Source organism: Rhipicephalus sanguineus, chromosome 3 (genome assembly GCF_013339695.2).
Source record: "Rhipicephalus sanguineus isolate Rsan-2018 chromosome 3, BIME_Rsan_1.4, whole genome shotgun sequence".
NCBI lineage: Eukaryota > Metazoa > Arthropoda > Arachnida > Ixodida > Ixodidae > Rhipicephalus > Rhipicephalus sanguineus.
In genome coordinates, this window is record NC_051178.1 from 24,714,580 (window position 1) to 24,737,546 (window position 22,967).

The 22,967-nt window shown below is 46.4% G+C and overlaps 1 protein-coding gene across 2 annotated transcripts in view; it reads right to left on the reverse strand.

The window, feature by feature from the left end:
• Nucleotides 1–290: 290 nt before the first annotated feature.
• Nucleotides 291–22,967, reverse strand: part of LOC119385327 (lipase 3) — a 90,353-nt gene continuing 67,676 nt past the window's right edge. Inside the window, exons 6-9 of one of the 2 annotated variants that reach the window (XM_037652791.1) lie at nt 19,006–19,158; nt 9,248–9,319; nt 4,871–4,939; nt 291–736 (exon numbers count right to left, since the gene is read on the reverse strand). In XM_037652791.1, coding sequence (XP_037508719.1) covers nt 467–736; nt 4,871–4,939; nt 9,248–9,319; nt 19,006–19,158 — 564 coding nt within the window. In that variant the 3' untranslated portion in view covers nt 291–466. The remainder of the gene's footprint in view (nt 737–4,870; nt 4,940–9,247; nt 9,320–19,005; nt 19,159–22,967) is intronic. The other variant, XM_049413153.1, reaches the window with a different exon arrangement.

The following is a 22,967-nucleotide window of genomic DNA, read 5'->3' on the forward strand; positions in this document are numbered from 1 at the left end:
TATTAGTAGTAGTAGTAATAGTAGTAGCAATAGTAGTAGTAGTAGTAGTACTAGTAGTAGGAGTAGTAGGAGTAGTAGTAGTAGTAGTAGTAGTAGTAGTAGTAGTAGTAGTAGTAGTAGTAGTAGTAGTAGTAGTAGCAGTAGTAGTAAAAATTAGTTCTCAGTCCCTTTAATTGCCAAGTGCAGAGTACTGCCGCTGCCGTCTAGTTTTCTACCGTCACATATCGTCATGTTCCAATCATAATATCCGAGGCACCAAACTGTCATGTCACCGAACAGTACTCCGCATGCATTTCTGCCGCATTTCATGTTTATTCATAACCGTTTACCTCGACGGGATACATTTTTGTCGAATTTAGTATCGGCGATTGCCGACAGTCATTGACTAGCAGCAGTACCACGTGTAGAAAGTGGGCAGTGTTGACGATCAAATGCGGGCTAATAGCACGTGTCACAAGTGCATTCCTCAAGCAGCAGGACAAGGTTCTCCCTTGTCATCGTAGCGTCGGAGAAAACCAAGCAGTTCCTTGTACAGGTACACTCCGTTGGTCGTGGACACGAGGAAGTGGATGTGCGTGTAGAAGGGGTCGTCGATGTAGTGACTCATCTTGACATTCCGTTGCAGCGACTTGAGAAGCTCACGAACATCTTCCGGGGGCACAAACTCATCACCGGCGCTCCAGAAGATTCCAAGGTCAGTCTGCACGTTGGACAGCTCGTACTCCGGAACTCTCCGCTGAACAAGACAGACACCGGAAAACGGCGAAAAGTAAGGTAGGTTCGCAGTACTATGTAGCGTCGTCCACTCTTGGTACGAACGCGGCGCCGCGTGTCTGCGCTCCGCGGGGCGCCATCGCTAACGGTGCGGCAGCGCATCGAAGCTCATCGGCACAAGCGCACAAGAGCTTGGAGGCGGGGCTTCGTTTCGGTTGAGAGCGCGGGAGCGCGCCGTGCGTGTTTTGCCGTGAAGCAAACTGAAAGAGCCTGAGAAAGCACAAAGCGTTGCAGGAAGGTGCGCTTCGGACAGCGCAATGTGTTGTGTAGTTATGGTACTTGAAAATTGAGCGTTCCCTCCTTTTAGGAGCGAAGCTCCTTAGGCTCTCACGATGTCCGTTGGCGCCGTCGTCGGCGTAGGTCCCCGTTGGACCGAAACACAGGTGTTACATATACCATACACAGAGCGTTCATAACGCGCATATAGTTTAAAAATATACCGTACTATGTCTGTTCATATGTCCGTCCTACCGTCCGCGCATCTGCCCGTTCGTCCATCCATCCATCAGTCCGTGCGTCCATCCGTCTATCTGTCCATCCGTGCGTTGATGTATACATTAAAATGGTACTATGGTATTGAAAAAATAGGGACCGCTCGATTCTCAAATACCGTAACTACACAACACGTTGCGCTGAGCGAAGCGCGCTTTCCTGCAATGATTCGTGGTTTCTTAGGCGCTTCACAGCAAAACACGCACGGCGCGCTCCCGCGCTTTTCAATCGAAACGAAGCCCCACCTCCAAGCTCTTGTGCGCCTGTGCCGATTAGCTTCGATGCGCGGCCGCACCTCCAGCGCTGGCGCCCCGCGGAGCGCAGCCACGCGGCGCCGCGTTCGTACCAAGAGTGGACGACATTGACACAATGTGCACGGAGCATCCACTCCGTGTGCTGAGATTAACCTGTTCGACTGTCTCTTTCGCAAGCAAACCACCGGCTTTTCTAATGGTTTTAGATGTCACCTGGTCTTGGTGCTTGGCTGTTTGTGGGAGTTCGTGTTTCGACAGGGGGAACTATCAAACACTTTTTGTCGTGGACTGTGCCATTGCCCAACAAATAACCTCGGCGCACAACAACCGCCGTGGCTGTGCGAACGGTGTTCACTAGAGCTGCCACCGAATGCATAAACGTCTGCGATGTCAGGCTGCTGACTTCACGATTGCTTACTTCACGACTTAGAAAGGGTCTAACCGGCGTGGCAATCGCCACTGTCAAATCAAATGTCAACCAGCGCGAAATGACGCTGTATCGAGCATGCACAGTGTTGAAATGGGACTCCAGATGACACATATGCAAAGAAATCACGGCGGCTATTGCTAAACAGCAAAAGAACGAACTGCTCAAGGCTGCTGTGGACTGTCGTGAGACGTGCGTGTCGCCGAGCTCAGGGTTAGTATGTCCTTCGCCTGTCAGTGTGCTAATATGTCTACACTTTGCCTAACGTTAATAAAGCGTTCTTCAGCGCTTTCCCTACCGAGTTTCTTGGCGTGAAACGATACAAGAATGCCGATATTTTAATTTCCCTACTTGTCTCTGTGTGTCTTGAAGCAACAAGAAAAGTTACACAAAGACGCTTAATTAATACGCGTGATACAAGCAGTATACCTTTTTTCTGAAAATATGCGGAGGATCGGCTCCCCTGCACTGCATCACTGAAAGTGACATATGTTCTCCAGTCTTCGGTTCAGAAAATGTATCTGACTTACTTCATTCAATAGTCTCGTGGTCATGGATTGCGTCGGCATATTTTTAGAATCTGGCTAGACTTAGCTGGCGCATCCTCTTTATACCGACCTACGAGTGCAGCTTTATTTAGCCGTTCCAGTGATTAGGGTACATAGCCTTCATAAAATATCTTCTCAGTGTCATCATTAAATTGGAAGTGAGGAATAGTGTAACAAATCTCAAGAAATTATCTGTAGTAAAGAAAAGGCATTAGGCTACCCGAGGAATGGATACTACTGGCACGTCTATTTAATCTTGGAAATCAGCGCCTTGTCTATACACTCTTCCTTGACTTCTTCATTATTTAAGCTCTCATTAATTTCGATTTGTCTTTCTGCTTGCTCGAAGAACTTAGCACTATGTATTGGAATATCGTAGCTGAAGCAAGGTTATGTGTACATTTTTCTGTATCGTGTATTCTTTGGGAATTCCTCGGGTGTACTTATCTGTGTTTTAAAATTGTGTAAGCCGCAGTACTTCCCCCCTGCTGAAGATTATTTTTGTAGTCTCGTCAAGCTGCCTTGGGGCAGCTTTTTCCTACAATCATTGCGTATTCATTCTAAGACGGAAAAATATTTTTTTTTCTGCCATACAAAACCAAGCGGTCAGAAATCGTTGTATTCTCAGCAACACAAATCGTCAAATTTTACAACTAACCTGCAACGCATACATGACGTATGCGAGCATACCAGTTGGTACCAGCCTGCAACTATATTGAGGGCGCGGCCGAAGCTTGGCTAAAATCTCCCGCCGAACCGGTGCGTCGCACGCTTAAGCGGCTTTCTGCTCGAAAACACTGGAAAACAGCTCTGCCATTATGCGAATCTTGCAGCGGCATCATCTCCTCTCGATGGTTTTGTTGATCACGTAACTGTCTCCAGCTCCAGCCACTAGGTTGAGCGATGATGCGATGACCTTCCACGTGCCAGAATTAGTCGCCCACCTTTGCCGAGCTCAAGTGTAGCGATGCTCACGCGCGGTTGTTATTTTGGCGAATGCCTGAGATGCCTAAAGAAACGCGAAAATTGACCGTCGGCGGCGTCTGGCGTCTCGCGGCGTCGGCGTGAACACGAGTGATGCAAACTATCATCGACGATGTAGATGCTGTTTGAAGACACAGACAGAGAAGAGACGGGACACACACAGCGCAACTTTCAACTTGTTTTTGCGCTGCGTCTCTTCCGCACCTTCAACATGCAGAACCAACTAGCCCAACTAAGTGCGCTGATAGAATATCATCATCACGTCATTGAGGCACCATATGACGGTAACATGACCTCACAGATCGCCAAAATTTCGCTACGTCGCTATGACGTCACATGCCGTGACGTCGCATGATGAGGTCATCTTTCTATTGTCTTTATTTTGTTTTAAAGCTTTGCATTAACTACGCAAATGCCGTACTAGGTTGGAAATATATTGTTTAAACCGATAAGCTCGTCCATTATGAGTTTGAGGGTTAATTACTGCAAACTCAAGTAAACGTTTAAGCTAATTCATTTTAATTTCGTGCTTAAACGCCGTTTCTGCCCCTTCGAATCGTACGTCATGTATTTCAAGGAATTATTCTGGTGTCGGCGCCCTCGTTGTTCAGTGATTATTATTGCACGAAGATAAATTGAGCACCTGGATTTTTAGCTACAATGCAGCGCGACATCATCGATGACTCAAGCTCAGAGTAGACGCCGTCAAAACGTGTGACGTTGCGCCGATATGATGCGGAAATTTCGAGCCTACGTCACCATTCGCCTTTTTTCGCTCGCGCTTTGTCTGGCATGCAAAGCGTCTTTTGCCCGGGAAGTGTCCTTTTTTACATTTTCAGGGTTTGACTAATCCAGATAAAATTACTTCTATTATGAGCAATTCTCATGTTACGTGCCAGAAGTACGATATGGTGATAATGCATGCGTTAGTGTCGAATTCAAGATAACGATTACATTGGTTCCTGGATGTCCACCCAATATATGGCAGACAAAGGGTTGTTTATTTATTTATTTTTTTCGTCCGTCGGGATGCCGCAATAGGTGCAGTGCTGCGGTACTGAGAAGCAGCCCACCATTTTCACTGAGTGATTATTACTTATTAATGAAATAAGTAAGGCACCTCATGTCCCACAGGATTCAGATAGAGCACATAAAGCGCACGAGCGAAACTCGCTTATAGAAGCACGCGGGACGAGTAACATTGTGTCACAAATATCTTTAGCGCAGTGGGCATTCACGCCGGACAAGGACGACTGAGGGATCAATGACGGCTTTAGGCGATGTGTGAATATTTCATCTACTTGTATTTTTCATCAATCTATGCCGAATTACTACGCGTTGTTGAACGAAGATGGGTCGTGAGCAAGAGCAAGCAAAATCAGAGCACTTACATTTCCATAGTAGTCCTTGTTGTAGAACGGCCCGTAGTCAAACTTTTGGAACTTCTTAGATTTCACAAGCTGTAATTGAAATTGCGCGTTGGGGAACAAGTCGTTTTAAAAGCCGACGCATTTTGTCTTTTCGTGAATTTGCGTCTGTAATGACCTGTCGCAAAATAAGCTTTCACTCTGACTGAAACTTTCTGTCGATAAAGGTGGCGAAACAAGCTAGGAAAAGACGGCTCAGGTGAAGAGGTGGAAGGAAAAACCGCCGACTCCTGCACTTAGGCATTACTCCTCTCTGTTACTGTGGGGCCCGATAGAATCAACTTGATGACCTCTTTTAACAAAGGTCATCACCGCTCACAGGCATAATTAAATTACGAGCGCTATTCAAAAAGTAAGAGCCGTCTAGTCCCAAAAACTAAATATTCGTTAGTAAAAATTGTTATTGTCCGGATTAGTTTAGTACAGCCCTATTGGAAAAGGACAAATGGTGAACATGGTGGAAACCACCATCCACCATTACAGTCGATCAGGCGCGTAGGCAAAAGAGGGCTAGCCCCCCCCCCCCCCCCCCAGAACTCGTCTAGCCTTCTACATTCCCGGGCAACTTTTTTTTTCTTTTTGCCATGGAAAGACTTCGTTTCGAACAATTAGGACATGCCCCCCTCCCCCCCCCCCCCCCCCGAAAGAAATCTTCGCCACGTGCATGCAGTCGATTAATGTAGTGGGTGCATGGTGAACAAGGTGGGTAGATAGTGGACAGTTGTTTAGGTGGGCAGATGGTGGATGGCAGCCTAGATGGGTAGAAAGTTTGCTGTGTACAAGGTATGTGGCAGGTACGGTGATGGCGGGCATATTTGTCAATGGACTATTTACCTCTCAATGATCTTTCAGTTACATTTGAAAACGTATTTGCCTGTTACACGAGGCACGCAGGTTAACCACAGAAAACAAATTGTTAACTCCCAGCTTTCGTTCCAAATGTGTTATCAGGCAAAACAGGTACCATAATACCATGCTTGCACTAAGCAACAAACAGACTGGCTTAGCGAATAAGTTTTTTCACTTTTCTACATAATAATCATTAACTTCCAAGTACTTTTCGTACCACTGCACCAGTTTCTTTACTCTGCATAGAAGCTCGCAGCCTGTGAATACTTTGCTGTTTGAGTTCGTCTGTAAGCATCTTTGGTACCCACCTTGCACACTCTTTGTATTATCCGAGCTTTTCAGTAAAAATCTTGCAAATTGTAGTGCGGCCGACAACAGGAAATTCATACGACAGATCACTAGCTGTCAGTCGTCAATCTAATCGCAATTCCGGGCCCACTTGTTCAACAGTTCCTTTGGTCTGTATCCTGGGCCTGCCACTCCGCTCTTCGTCGTGCACATTTGTGTTGACATTTTTGAAGTCTCGATGCCATTTTCTGACCTTTCCTTCACTCATCACTTTAGGTCCATAAACTAGGCACAACTCCCCATAAATTAGAGAAGCTGATGATCCTTTTGCACGCAAAAATTGAATTACAGTTCGCACTTCACAACAGGCGGGAACAACGATTTCCGCAGACATTGTCGTCTGCATTCCCCGACAAGCAGACGACTACTGAGCCAGAACAATAACTTCAGTACCTTCGCGAAGAATTAATAGATTGCGCTGCGCAAATAAATCGTTATTATGACGTGCAAATATTTAAATATTAGCAAACGGACCTTGCTTTTTGAATAACCCTCGTACTTTATCGTTTTAGAGTTACGAAAAGGTGGAAAGTACTACGAATGCTTCCGTTAACATCACCGTGGCAAACTCAATCGCTCTTTCTTTCGTCAGTATAAAGTAAATTTTATTGTGAATGTAGGGTACCATGCAAACAGCCTCATTTGGTTTGCCAGTTTATTTACGTTGGCAATGTAGTTTACATCCATTAAAAATTACGAATGCACCAAAGCCCGCTTCTGGTAACGCCTGGACAACAGCAAGAAAGCTAAAATTGCATGCGTTATTTGAGATATTAAATGCGAAGCATTTCTTAGCGAACCTCTGGCACTTTGAGCGTTTCTATCTACGTATCTATCTATCTATCTATCTATCTATCTATCTATCTAGCCGCCTACGTCTGGGGGCTATCATGATCGCCTCTTTAACTTGGTGTAGACCAAAATTTGCATGGGGGGGGGGGGGGGGGGGGGGTAAGAGGATTTGACGAATATGACTGCCGGGTCATGACATGAATAACGTGAAAATCCTGTCGCGTACGTCGTCAAACCCTTTCCTCGAGACACGTGTGGCACATACCCGTTTACCACGGGCCGCGGTGCACGGGTATGCGCCACAGGTGATTGACATTTTATATCTACCCAGGAACGGCGAGAACAGACATTAAATGCGAGAGCGTTAAGAAAAACCGACATCGGCAGCATTGACCCGACGAATGGAAAGAGTGAAAATTAGGATCCCAGCAGGAGTCGAACCCAAGCATTCTGCGTGGCAATCAGGTATTCTACCACAGAGCCACGCCAGGTCTAGAAATTGTTTTGGAAAAACAGCCTATGCAAGCGTAATATCGGTGCAACGTCAAATGTGGTTGTGGTGCTCGCTATCTAATTTTACAAGAAAGCAATAAACACTACATGATACTCCTACGATGTGTATACTGCTACGATACAGGCGTCTTATCAGATTAACGTCTGTGGTTCCAGTGTTAGCTCCGCTTTTATAGCAGTCTAATAAACATTACATTTGTATTACTATGATTCAGGAAGCGTTATTGAAGCATTGCTCGACCCCGGAGGAATACATTAACGGAAGTTACGTGTGATATTCACATCATCGCGCCGTAAAGTGCACTTAGTTCGCCAAAACGACGCAGTGTCCTCTTCATTTCTTACGAGGCTGGGCGATGGCCTCACGCCGACCTATGATGATTCCTGTTTGATTGACAGTCACTTTGTAGACTAGGCTACGTATGGCACATACGCCCAGGTAGTCTACGTATACGACAGGCGCCATCCACTGATATTGGTCCACGTAGCACTATCCAGGCTTACCAGGATCGACGGCCTAAACCTTACCAACGCGAAGGGTGACGTTAGATTCCGACATGTCGCCGGCTCTATCGACAGACAATTTGTCGAGGAAATGACCGAGGCATCCACGATTTCCAACAGCTGTACTATACCTCATGCTTCACTACACATGGACCCCTCGTCACGGCGATTACGACCTGATCCGATAACAAGTCATGACCAGCTGCTGGTGCTCACTGATCACGATGAGGATAACCTTGTTCAAGAACTGTCAAGAACTTCTTCCACACATGCACACGGGTTCGTGAAACGTGCTTGCGTTCTCCATCATAAGGGACAAGTATAAGCACTACATATCAGCTTACCGCTTCTGGTGTTGGATAATACCCACGTTGCCGTTGGCAGCGTTACGCAACTGTAAACAACTGGTTATATAACACATATGCGGCTCCTAAAGCTATATGTGTGCGTATAAAATTTATACAAATTTTAGCGCCATTTTGTTACGTTTCGCTCAGTAAAAAAAATTACGCCATAGCCATCTTCCCGCCTCATGCTTCGCATAACATCGACTTCCACAGTGCGTGGGATCTGCCGAATTTTTTATTTTTATATTGTTTCTTAATGCGGCGGACTCAAAGACTGTACAGGGTAAATAAAATTATGCGGAGTAAAACAATTGTATGAAAAATCGGATTCGACGAAATAATCTCAATTTATGCGATAATAATACAGGGAACTGCAATCTTGATTAGGCCTACGCGTGTGTGTGTCTGGTTTTTACGTGTGTGTCAGGCAGCGCCGTTATCCCTTTTGTGCTACAGAACTATGTTTATGAAATACTTCTGCTCTCCTCAAAGAGCTTTCCGCTACGCACCGATGGCTTTACATTATACCATTCAAATCAGAATACATAGTACGAATCACCCGCCGCGGTGGCGTAGTGGTTATTGTGCTCTACTGCTATCCTGAAGGTCGCGAGATCGTATCCCGGCCGCGGCGGCCGCATTTCGATGCAGGCAAAATGCTAGAGGCCCATGTGCTTAAATAAATTTGTTGGCTGTCAGTGGCACTAAATGGGGTTTACTAAAAAATGCAAAGTAGCGTTCGAGTGGCAAGAGAGCTTGAGCACTGATAAGAGAAACGCCAATTCACTCGCATCTCTCGAAGTGGTAGGGCACGCTAATTGGTGCTCGAATTTAATCTGCTTAGAGCATTGACTTCGCTCTGTAGATCGCCGAAGTAGGCAGGAATGTCATAAAATAACCGGCATTCCCAAAGTACTTTCAGGAGTAGCCATGGATGACAGTGACTATAGTGGAATATCTGTAACGTTGCTGTTGAAACAGATCTCACCTGGTCGAAGTGTATGATGTTCTTCATAGATGTTCCAGCCGGCACGTGGCATAAGTAGACTGGTATTCTGGACTGTCGAGGAAACGTTGGAGGAGTATTTAGCATTTGAGAAAGAGTAGACGTTACTCCACAGAACAAGAGAAAGAAAACTGAAGATTTACAGGTTGAGCATGTGGGTGTTGGTATTGTGCAATACACTCACTAATTTATGCAATCTCTAACAGAACCTGCGTGACACTTGACATCTACAAATTAAGTGAGAGACCTGTCCATCGAAAATAATATTAATTAATCAGTGAAGATCATCTATTTATTGAATCAGATAACTGAGGACTTTGAAAACGCAAATTATTTTTCTGTGAGCTATATTATTAGAAAAACCTGTTCAAATCAGCGCGGTTGCTAGCCATCACAGGGTCATAATGCATTCAAACAGCAGGCGAAGCGTGAGTTAATAAATGCGAAGCACTTCTTTGCGAACTAAACACACTTTTATCTATCTATCTATCTATCTATCTATCTATCTATCTATCTATCTATCTATCTATCTATCTATCTATCTATCTATCTATCTATCTATCTATCTATCTATCTATCTATCTATCTATCTAGCCGCCTACGTCCTGCCGCTCTCGCTGTCGTCTCCTTAACTTCGTAGGTATTGAAATTGGCGTAGCAGGACACGAGTGTACGACCAACACAATTCGCAAGTCATGACATGAAAAATTTGGAGCACGTTTGAGCTTCGCCTTCAAGTGTACAACGCGATAGCGTAATCGGGCCCTGTGCGTATCGCCTTCACAATTGCTAGCCTAGCCTCGGTTCTCGGTGCATGCCTCAACCATGCGGAAAGAAAACGAACGTCTGTGCTGTAGCACTGGCCGTTTCAAACTGATGATGATGATGATGATGTCTTCACTGTGATCGCGCTCACCCACAAAGGGGGATAGGCCAAGAACCGGGCGGCATGATCTTTAAGTTAAACACCTATGAAACTAAAAACAATCACTGGAACTTTAGACTACAAATAAAACATAGCTAATAAATGAAAATGCTTAAATAGCGAGCGGTCAGTATATCAGATGGGTTTTTCGACGGATATAATGACGGATCAGGAACCAATAATATAAAAAAAGATGGTTGATCCCTCCGTCATAGGAATCGGAATAACACGAAAGTAAAGCGTGCCCTCACAGAAGTAACTGAATGTTTACTGTACATTGATATAAGAGAGTTTGCACAATGTATATTGATGCCTGGCAGCTATAGCACCGTTTAACGTGGATGCATTATTCCTTTAGCGAGTCAGCGAAGGGCCGACTACGCATCCGTAAGGCAGCACGCGAACCTACGCAGCCGCTCACTTTGTTGAGGCTTTTTCTGAAGATGATAAATAAATATGTCGAGCGCTTTGTAATAGGTGGGCCTTTCAAACACCCACTCTTAGCGCTATTCACATGTTTTGACACCTGGCCCGATTCTACGCTTTTGCCACGGAATATTACATACGTTGTGGCGACTGCTCCCACTACGTGACACTCACATAGTGTTTTTTTTTTTTTTCGAAGCAGTTTCAACCACTGGCGTAGCTGTGGGGTTGAGCATCTGCTTGCCACGCAGAAGACCTCGGTTAGATTCTCACTCAAGCCGAAGATTTCTATTATTTATCTTATTGGCATCTTGCTCGATTTTTCGGTCACGATAAACGCAGATTTTTCGCTAACAACCACTGACGCCGACACCGAAGCCGACCCCGGAATTTCTGCGAAACGAGCTCTTTAACGCTATCGCATCAATAACGTTGCTTCCCATTCGAGTACGTCTTGAAACCCTTTCGAACAGTCACGTGTGGCACATACCCGCATACCACGGGCGGCGGTATTCGGGTATGCACTATAGGTGGTTTAAAGTCCCTATCAACCCAGAAATTGGAAGTAACGTAATAGCGTGAAGAGGCACGTGTCGCGGAAAATGCGGTGCCGGCGTCGATGGCGTTGGCAATGGGTTTAAATCCTGATGGAATAAGTAATCGGTCACAAGTATCAATACGATAGTGTTTTATGCCGGAGTCCACCAAGACTTCACTGACATTACTTACGTCGCGGAAGTGACGTCGTTAAAATGTATACGAACCGATGAGAAAGGAAAACCAGAAGAAAATTCTGCAGACCCCACGTACCGTGGGAATCGATGTTATGCGAAGCATGCGGCGGGAAAGTGACTGTAGCGCAATTTTTTGCATTGAGCGAAACGTTACTTAATGACGCTAAAGATAAGTGCAAATGGTATACGCACACATATATGTTGAAGAGTCGCACATGTGTTATATAGCCAGTTGTTTACATTTGCTTAACGATGCCAGCAGCAACATGGATATTAACAACACCAGACGCGGTAAGCTGATATGTAGTGCTTATAGTTGTCCGTCATGATGGAGAACGCGCGCACGTTTCAAGAACCTCTGTGCATGTGTGGAAGGGGTTCTTCAGAGTTCTCAGGTAGATGGCGGTGAGCGGAATGTGTTTGTTACTGTAATTGATGTGCGCAACGCAGACCTAGCCGATTCCGCTGCTTGTCTGTGTGTGTTCTCTGTCTGGCGGCCGGCGAAGCGAGATGCGGCCTACGCTGAAGTTGCTTATCGCCGTGTTCTCATATGTGCCGATGCCTCCACACCTGCAGTGAAACCGCTTGCTGTAGACGACACATTGGAATACCTTGATTGCCATGGCCTCATGTCCACGACCAGGAGAGCGCCCAGAAGTAGCGGGCTAGATAGATAGATAGATAGATAGATAGATAGATAGATAGATAGATAGATAGATAGATAGATAGATAGATAGATAGATAGATAGATAGATAGATAGATAGATAGATAGATAGATAGACAGACAGACAGACAGACAGACAGACAGACAGATAGATAGATAGATAGATAGATAGATAGATAGATAGATAGATAGATAGATAGATAGATAGATAGATAGATAGATAGATAGATAGATAGATAGATAGATAGATAGATAGATAGATAGATAGATAGATAGATAGATAGATAGATAGATAGATAGATAGATAGATAGATAGATAGATAGATAGATAGATAGATAGATAGACAGACAGACAGACAGACAGACAGACAGACAAATAGATAGATAGATAGATAGATAGATAGATAGATAGATAGATAGATAGATAGATAGATAGATAGATAGATAGATAGATAGATAGACAGACAGACAGACAGACAGACAGACAGATAGATAGATAGATAGATAGATAGATAGATAGATAGATAGATAGATAGATAGATAGATAGATAGATAGATAGATAGATAGATAGATAGATAGATAGATAGATAGATAGATAGATAGATAGATAGATAGATAGATAGATAGATAGATAGATAGATAGATAGATAGACAGACCGACAGACAGACAGACAGACAGACAGACAGACAGACAGACAGACAGACAGATAGATAGATAGATAGATAGATAGATAGATAGATAGATAGATAGATAGATAGATAGATAGATAGATAGATAGATAGATAGATAGATAGATAGATAGATAGATAGATAGATAGATAGATAGATAGATAGATAGATAGATAGATAGATAGATAGATAGATAGATAGATAGATAGATAGATAGAAAGGGGCCACAGTGCCTGAGCTTCACTAAGAAGTGCTTCGCATTTAAGAAAATTGACGAAGCTTGCACTAAGACGCGCAAGGCTTGAAACACGAAACTGGACGATTCCGGAGACTAATTTGGTTGGTCATAGGTTGTTATTGGCCTTAGCTAGGTGACGTAAGTTATATATAGGTTGCTTCCGGGTCGTTGCCAGGCTTTACCTAGGTGATGCTAGGCAGTTTCTCTGTTGATTCTCAGCGCAGAGAGCTTAGAGTTAAACCACAGACAGTCACAGGCACGACCCCGATGTCCAAACTCCAGAGAGAGAACCTCGCGCTGAAACCAAGCGTTCGCACCTCTGATAGACCTACGGGCACGTCATCGGTGGCGTAGGCCTGCCATCGCTTCGGGGTCTTCTCGCAGCCGCCGTTGCCTTTCTCTTTCCCTAGAATTCTCTCGTTGTACGTACTCGGGGTCTTCGACTCGCCGCCATTGCTTCTCAGCTATCTGTTTGGCTAACTGTTGCCTTCTTCATATTTAGTAGACCAGTGGTTAGTATTAGGATTTACGCCATTTCTGTGGAACATACCCGTTTCCGATTATGATATTTTCGTGACACGTGATACAAGGAACGATTTGCTACACAGCTCTGCTGTTAAAAGATTCGTTGATTTGTATAGCCATGGAAGTGAACCCACGATACCTCGGTCGGCGACGAAGGGTGCCCGGCGCTCTACCTACTACGCCAACGATGCACATCCACGAGGATTTAGAAGCGTGCCTTGTATCTCTCACACCTCCTTCTCACAGTGGTGATGGCGGGGCGGTGTCACCCTCTAAGAGCGGTGAAGTGAAGCACTGCATCATGACACTAACGTGTGCCGACTAGAAGTGCTCCCTTAGTTTCAGCACAACGGAAGCTTTCGAAGCATTATTTTAGGAACCTGTACGGTCGGTTCCACTCGCCGTACGCGATGATTCAGTTTGGTGACGACGCAGTACGTGCTTTGCCTTTCGCGTCGTGTTAGCGTGAAGACTCGTCGACAGGGTGGTGCAGCTTCCACATGCACCAACCGCATTTCTCTGCCGCCTACTCCTTTGACCTTTGAGTGGGATAGCACCGACTAATAAAACTGCTGCAATAAGAGGCACAGAAAGGTGAAGACGTCTACGGGCGAATGTCGCGCTGTGGGTGATTCGGTGCAGCGTCAGACGCCAACGTTTAGCGGAACGCCTTACAGTGTTCACGGCTCATGTTACGAGCACTGCCTATCACGTTCCTGAAGCGCGGTTTGGTATATGCATGAACACACGCGTAGGTTGCCCTATTACTGGGAGCGTTCGTCTTGTCATTTGTCTCGTCAGATGACGACGCCCTGAATGAGTGCATATCGAGTACCAGTCTCCATTACGTGCTTGTTGAAGCCACCTTTGCGTGGCCACCTATGCTGCGTCTGGGTGTATGTGAACTACTCCAGCTACCGCATGGGTTAAGTCAAGATGATGGACGTTTGTCGTTGGAATGGATATGTGCCACTAGGCGTCAACTTGGGTGCATCAGCTCTCAGTCCAGCTGTCGGCAGTCCAGGAGGCCTGCGAACGGGCGGAGGGCCACGGTCTTCCAGTACCGGCGTGGGCGCGGCCAGCAACTGCGGCGGACCCCCCTTCGGGGGTTGTCTGATCGGGGTTCTCCAGGACCAAATAAAGTTCATTTCATCATCATCATCATCCACGTCCAACGGTGCTATAGCTGCTAAACACTAATAGGCATTGTGCAAGCTCTCATACATCAATGCACGAGGGTTATTCAGAATGTAAGGGCCGTTTTGTCCCCAAAATTAAATATTTGTTAGTAAAATATTTCATTGGCTGGTTTAGTTTAGCACAAGACAACATCACTTTTCTACATAATCACTGTTAAATTCCCAGCACTCTTCGTACCGCAGCACCAGTTTCTTTAGTCCCTCTGCATAGAAGTTCGCCGCCTGGGAATTCTTTGCTGTTTGAGTTCGTCGGTAAGCATTTTTAGTACCCGCCTTGCACACACTGTGATATCTGGTCTTTTCGGTTACAATTGTGCAAATTGCAGTGCGGCGGGCAAGTGAATTTCATCAGACAGACTACTAACTGTTAGTCGTCGATCTAATCGTAATGCCCGGTCCACTTGTTGAACAGTTTCGTTTGTCTGGGTTTTGGCCCTTCCACTCCACTCTTAGTCGTGCACATTCGTGCGGCCATTTGTGAAGTCTCGACACAATTTTATGATCTTTCCTTGACTCATCACTTCATGTCCATAAACTAGGCACAATTCCGCGGAAATATGAGAAGCTGATGATCATTTTGCAAGCAAAGATTGAATTACAGGTTTCACTTCACAACAGAGGCGAGCAACGATTTTCGCAGACATTGTCGTTTGCATTCCTCGACAAGCAGACGACTACTGAGTCAGAACACTGACTTCTGTACCTTCGCGAAGAATTAGCAGATTGCGCTGCACAATAAAATCTTTATTCCGATGCTAAACAGTTATATATTGGCAAACGGCCCTTACTTTTAAAATAGCCCTCGTACAATAAACAGTCAACAACTCCTGTATAGACATGGTTAGCTTTCATGTTATACCGATTTCTATGAGGGAGGTATCAAGACATGGTTAGCTTTCATGTTATACCGATTTCTATGAGGGAGGTATCAACCATGTTTTTTTTAAATGCGAAGCATTTCTTAGCGAACCATTGGCACTTTAAGTGTTTCTATCTACGTATCTATCTATCTATCTATCTATCTATCTATCTATCTATCTATCTAGCCGCCTACGTCTGAGTGCTCTCACGGTCGCCTCCTTAACTTGGTGTCGACCAAAATTGGCATGGGAGGGTGAGATCACTTGACGAATATGATTGTTGGGTCATGACATGAATAACATGAAAATCCTGTCGCGTACGTCGCCAAACCCTTTCCACTAGACACGTGTGGCACATACCCGTTTGCCACGGGCCGCGGTGTGCGGGTATGCGCCACAGGTGATTGACAGTTTATATCTACCCAGGAGCGGCGAGAAGAGACATTGGTAACTAAATTGCTAGAGCGTTAAGGAAAACCAACATCAGCAGCGTTGACTCGACGAATGGAAAGAATGAAAATTAGGATCTCAGCAGGAATCGAACCCAAGCATTCTGCGTGGCAATCAGGTATTATACCACTGAGCCACGCCAGGTCTATAAACTGGTTTGGAAAAGCTGCCTACGCAGGCGTAATATCGGTGAAGCGTCAATTGTGGTTGTGGTGCTTGCTATCTAATTTTACAAGAAAGCAATAAACTTTATATGATACTCCTACGATAAGTACTCCTACGATACAGGAGTCATAGATTAACGTCTGTGGTTCTAGTGATGGGTCCGCTTTTATAGCAGTCTAATAAACGTTACGTTTTAATCCTATGATTCAGCAAGCCATAGTGAAGCATTGCTCGAGCCCGAAGGAATACATTAACGAAAGTTACATATGATGTCCACATCATCGCACCGTAAAGTGCACTTCGTCCGCCAGAACGACGCAGTGTCCTCTTCATTTCTTACGAGGCTGGGAGATGGCTTCATGCTGACCGAGGATGATGCCAGATTCACTGACAGCCGCTTTGTAGACTAGACTACGTAGGCCACATACGCCCAGGTTGTCTACGAATACGACAAGCACCATCCACTGATGTTGGTCTACGTAGCACTATCCAGGCCTACCAGCCTCGATGGCCTCTACCTCACCAACGCGAAGGGTGGCTTCAGGTTCCGACATGTCACCGGCTCTGTCGGCAGACAATTTGTCGACGAAATGACCGAGGCATCCATGAATTCCAACAGCTCTACTATACCACATACCTCACTACACATGGACCCCTCGTCACCACCATCGCGACCGGATCCTTTAACAAGTCATGACCAGTAGCTCGTGCTCACTGATCACAGTGATGATACCCTTGTTCAAGAACTGTCAAGAACTTCTTCCACACATGCACACGGGTTCGTGAAACGTGCGTGCGTTCTCGGGACACGTATAAGCACTACATATCAGCTTACCGCTTCTGGTGTTGGTAATACCCACGTTGCCATTGGCAGCGTTACCCAACCGTAAACAACTGGTTATATAACACATATGCGGCTCTTCAACATATATGTGTGCGTATAAACTGTATACAAATCTTTAGCGTCATTTTGTAACGTGTCGCTAAGCAAAAAGAAAAATTACGCCACAGTTACCTTCCCGCCGCATGCTTCGCATAACATCGACTACGACGGTACGTGGGATCTGCCGAATTTTTTTTTGTTGCTGTTGTTTTGCAAGGCGGTCAAGTATTCTGCCACAGAGCCACACCAGTGCTTCAAACTGTTTCGCAAAGAGACCCTCTACAGGCGTCGAGTCGGGACAACGCCAATTGCCGTTAAAGTGTTGGCTGTCCATTTTCATAAGAATGTAATAAACATATATACACGCACGACTCCACAAGCTATTATAAAGCGTTGCTAGATTACGCCGACTACGGCTACTTATGATATGCACATCACCGCAGCGTAGCTTGCACTTCGTTGCGATAAAACTGACGTCTCTACTCTAAATTGAGTGCCGATGTTACGTCGGAGCATCAGCTATTCTTTGGGCGCCTGTGTAGTTGTTGTGCCTGGTAAAACCACGTTATGCGCACAACTACTCAATTCACACAATGACGTCGATCCATCTCGTAACGCTTGGCTCACAGCAAAAAATGTGGCAAAGGTTATAGGTAGGCTGCTTCGTATGAAACTAGTTCCCACGAAGCGTGGGACCTGTCGGATTTCTTTGTATTACGCGTTGATAACTCCATAACAAGCTTTTTCTAAGCGGAAAATTATTTTAAAAAATAAAGGCGTCTATCAAAGAAACAATCTTTTTACTGCATGAAAGAAAGAAGTATATAGAATGTTATACAGGAAATGATTATGCGTGAAGAATAGAGAGCCTTCCATCAACTTTGGCAGATAGCTCCATTTTTTGTTAATGCTAAATGGAATTGCGCATAAAAATTATTGGCAAGAAATGAGTAAGGCCCTTGACCAACAAAGTTTAGGAGTGCGTTTGGGAACTAACAATCGTTATGCTAATATAATAGTCAGTAGCTTATACATTATTCAGTAATAATATAATATTCAGTCGCTAATATTCAGCAGCTCGCCTCTGGACACTTCTCTGGAAAGTGCGTTAATCAAAACCACTTAGCAAGTGGATTCTCTTACCTCATTCCGGACGGAATGAGATAAGAGAATTTCCCCGCGAGCGCTTCCAACAGTCGTCCCAAAAGGAGCGTGGGTATTACGCATACTTCCGGACAGAGACACTCCGACGGAGGGTTGCTATAGCCACGTCCGCCAGGCGAATCCCACCTGTGGAGAGGTAATACTTGCCACCAACAGCCGGCCATCACTGAAAAGACTCCTTCATTCCCCACACGACGTTGTCAGGTAAATATGGCCAGTTTGCTTGCTGATATGCGCGGTTTATGTTCGAGCTCCATGTCGTGTGTTCATTCGTTGCTTATCTGCGATGAAGCATTACATCTTTGGTAGCTCGCACATTACACCGTTGCGTGCACTGATACTTCGGGTCATCGAGTGTCCTTAGTGCTGAATAATGCTCGATACTGCACAGGCCATGTCAAAACTGCAACCACAATCTAGAACAGCTGTCTACTACGTCATTTCTTGTTTTATATTTGGCCTTTCACTTGATCCGAATTTGCAAAAGCTGATATATCGAAAAAAATAACAGGTCTTTCTCCTTTTGTGATAATGAAAAAAGAAAGATGAATGAAAGAATCAATCAACCAATTGACAAATTAGAAATTGCACAATTTCTTTTTTGAAGCACATCTCTGGCGACAAATTAACTCTGCGCACTTACTAATTTCTCGCAATCTTAGGCATTATTCAGAAGCTCCGATGACGATAGTGTGTTTTTTCTTATAATTTAACGTTCACCTGGGCAATTTCGCATTCTGTCTTCAAAGAAGTCTTTCGCAATCTCGTTCCCCACTCTCTCTCTCTCTACATCTCGAGTAATTAACACTTACGCACTTGTTAACATTCCACGTACCTCGTTAATGTATCTGCTTCCGAAATTGGCGAAGCTGTCAGCCAGAAAGGCGCAGATGCCGCGCGTCGCGTATCCGCAGAACTGGCGCACGAAGCCAGCAATTGGCATTCCCTGGGGCAGCAACTCGTAGCTGCCGGCGGCGTGGGCCAAACGCTGTCAAGACCAGATAGGAACCACGGTACATTACAACCACTAAAAACTTACGTTCACGGCTCTGTTTATCACACACTTAAACACGCACGCACGTACGCACACGTACACACAAGCACAAATACACACACACACACTTCTGTATGTACTGACTGCATCGCGCTACTGCGACACGAAAAAAAAAGCGCATTGTATTAAAGACACGTGCACGAACAGGACAAGCGCTAACTAGCAACTTTTAGTTCGCGTTTTTCCTGTTATTGCACGTGTTCTGTTTGCTTTTGTTTTGTGTATCTTGTTAGTACGCTCGAATTAGTAGTTTTTTATAATCAAGAAGCCCAAACCTGAGCTCTTTTAAGTCTTCTCTAAACAAGATCACTGAGAGACTTGCCATAGCGTGGTTGCACGCCTTCAGGCATGCAGCATACATTTAAATTTTTTTATTGTCCGCATGGAAACTTCCTCATTGAAAGTATTGTTTTTGCAACTGATACCTTCGAAATTGTTTTATTGCGTCAAAAGGCACACGACACACGAGATCACCACATTCACGCTACAATTACGTTCACCAAAGAAAGAACTAGAACGTAAATGTTTCCTCATTCGCCTGCGTGTAAAACACTGCATCGGGTGATTAATTCACACAGCCTTAGTTTCCGACACACAGCGCTCTATCTCGCCTCTGTTTCTCGGTTGTGAAACTGATATTTAAGTAAGAAGGCACAACAGCTGGGTGTTCCTAATATTCTTCGTCTGCGTTTCATTAAGGCCATTCATTTCTGCATTTATTCACTAACATCAATCTTAGCCACATTCTTCTTCTTACAAAGTTTATTCGGGTAATGTTCGAACTATTAGCTGCGCCCCTACAAACAAAACAGGGCAAGAGAGGGCCTATTTGACGTAAAGTAAGAGCTTCCCTTTACCGGAAATGGAGAAAGCGATTATAGAGGCTAGTTATAGTAATTTCCGTTGTCTGGTCTGTGTTACCCTTCGAGTGAATTTCAACACACATACGTATTTGCGTATTAAGCAAATCAAAATGACGTCTCCTCGCCGCGATGCTAATCCATGGTCTCATTCTCGACAGAAGATTAATGCAGTCGCTCATCCGTGCACGCCGAAACTGCAATGGGCTCTTACAGGCTTCAGTCGGCATCGAACGCTATATAATAGGGTCATTCCATGCCAAACGTTCCAGACGTCGTGCTCGACCGTTGCAGATTCTGTTTTATAAAAGTGAGGGCAATCAGTTTGGAGCTTGACCTCCTACATTATCTTTGCAAGAATACGTCTTTTTCTATCCATGGGAGGGATTCAAATGTTGCCGTAGTGGGCGAAATCCAGGTTGACGAAAAAATCCCTCAAAAACACAGCACTACATACACGAAGAACCTTCAATATCTGCAGGTTGCTAGAAATGGAATGGCGATTTCTAATTTTTCCCATCGACGTCCGCTATCTTTTCTCACGATATCCTTTGTGGTGACGAAAACGGCAATGAAGCGCCCGAAATGACAATTTTTCAAAAACTATGCAATGGCTATCAACGCAGTGCTGCAACATCATATGCCTCGATAAATGCCATAAGCGTGTAAAAAAATTATGGAGGCCAATGAACGAATAGTTTCGATGAGCAAGGGCCGCAAACATAGAAAAATGTGTGAAATGAGTCATGTTGAGACACTTGGACACCGCTGATGCGGCCTAACGTAAAAATGCACGCTCGCACTCAGTTCGAAGTATATACAAAGGGTATTCATTTGTGATAGTTTAATAGGAGTGATTTTTGTCAAAAGTGAGAAAAAACATGGTTCTTCCCTCCGTCATAGGAATCGATGTAACACGAAAGTAAAACGGGTCCTTACAGAAGTAGTTCGATGTTTACTGTACAGCCGCTCATTATTATAACCTGAACGCGCGAGCGTCGACCGCCGAGTCAATAAGCGCCGTATAGCGGAGCAAAGCGGCGAAATGAACGAGAATACGCGCATGCAAGTAGTGAACAGTACGGTGCAGCTTTCGTCTGCCAGGCTGTTATACGAAACGGACACATCACATGTGGAGATAGGTTTGCAATAGGCTTACCTACGAGCGCGACCGTGTAGGGACGCGACGTTCTCCACTGCCGCTGCGTGCGACGACGCTGCGGCCGGGTTCGTCGTTTTCTCCGACACGGCGCAGAAACCACGCACGAGGCAGGGTAACAACAACGGGTTTATTAACCCCAGATGCAGCACAGTGCGACACTCACGGGCTTGCAGGCCGTATAGGGAACTCCGCAAGACCGAGCAAGTACGCTTGTCTACGGCGCGACGACTCACGCACGAGGGCCGAAGTCGAACGCACGAACGAGAAGCCGCCTGCTCAGCAGCGCGTCAACCTCTCGTCAAGGCCTGAGAGCATCTGACGCGGGCAAGCCCGCGCCAGACAGAAGCGAGCTCAAGGGGGAAGGGGGTTGTCACTGGCGGCCAATGAGGACAGGCGCTGCGCAGTGACGTAAGCTAGCTTGGTGGCGTGAGCATGTGAGCATGTCGAGGCATGCCCGGACGCGTGCCCGCGCGCCGAGAAGCCGACGCATGGCTCGCACCAGACAAAGAGGCCTGGCGCTGCCGCCGTGGTCGCCATACTGCCGATTAACGGCGGTTCCCGGCGCTCGAGCCGCGCGGGGCCAACACGCGCGCTAGCTGGGGAACGAGGCGCCAAAGGGAAGGGCGCGCTCGATTTCCACATTCCCCCCTCCTAAAGACCGAGGCCAGCCTGTGAAAGAGGCTGTCCGAGGCCAAGTGGCAAGGTCAGCTCAGCCGCAAGGGTGCTGGCCAACGGGGCAAAGTCCAACAGGGGGGGTGTCGTCTTCCCGATGGTACAAGTCCATAAGTCGGCCATGGTCACACCACCGGGGAGAGCCCACTGCCGAGAGAAAGTCCGCAGCCCAGGAGGAACGGGGGCAAGACTGCACAAGGGCGGGCAGCCAGCCCGCTCGATGTTCACCGTTCTGGAGAGGTTGGCAGCCGGGAACGTACGAGGCATGGCTGCAAGTTGCGTGCGGCAGCCAACCGCCGGAAGTCGCTGGGACGGGGGCTGACCACGAACGGCAGGCCGGAACAGCAGGCAGCCAGGAACGGAAGCCGGAGCGACCACGCTCAGGCCTGGGCCAAAGCTTGAGTGGGCGGACCAGCCGCCGAGGCCGGCTGCCGAAGCTGCCAGGTGGGTAAGGCTGGGTGGAGGTGGTGGCTGCAGGCCAGAAGGCAGGAAGCAGGCCACAGCTGGGAGGACCAGGGAACAGCAGGCCATCAGGTCTGGAACAGGCTGGTGGCACGGTAGGCGCAGGGAGACGACGGGGCGACGCAGGAGTGGACAGAAATGCCCCCGGCATGCCGGCTTGCCGAAAAGGGTGCCTGCCTGACAGTGCTACCCAACAAAGGGGCGCTTGCCAGGTTATGGCTTGGACAACACGTCAGAGGGTATTTTGGGCCAAGAGGGCCTTCTACCACTTCCATACGTGTGCCGCCGCACCTTAGCGCTTATTCTCCATTCACTGTCATGGTATGGAAAAGTCCAGCTACCTGTTAGTGGGAGAAAGGTTGCTTAAGTGCGTTTCCACAGGTTCTACCGGTGGCGTGACTTGGGGCCAGCCTTACGGTTTTCCTGCGGCTGTGTGACCGCCTCCCCCCCTCCCAAGTCGCTGCTGCGGGCAACGAAAGGGTTTGAGGGCGGCTGCATGAGCCCGGGGGGCTTGCCCGCACGAGACTGCACGCATTGTCACACGAGGAGTGAAGAGCGTCACGTTTATGCCTGGCCAGGTAGCAGAG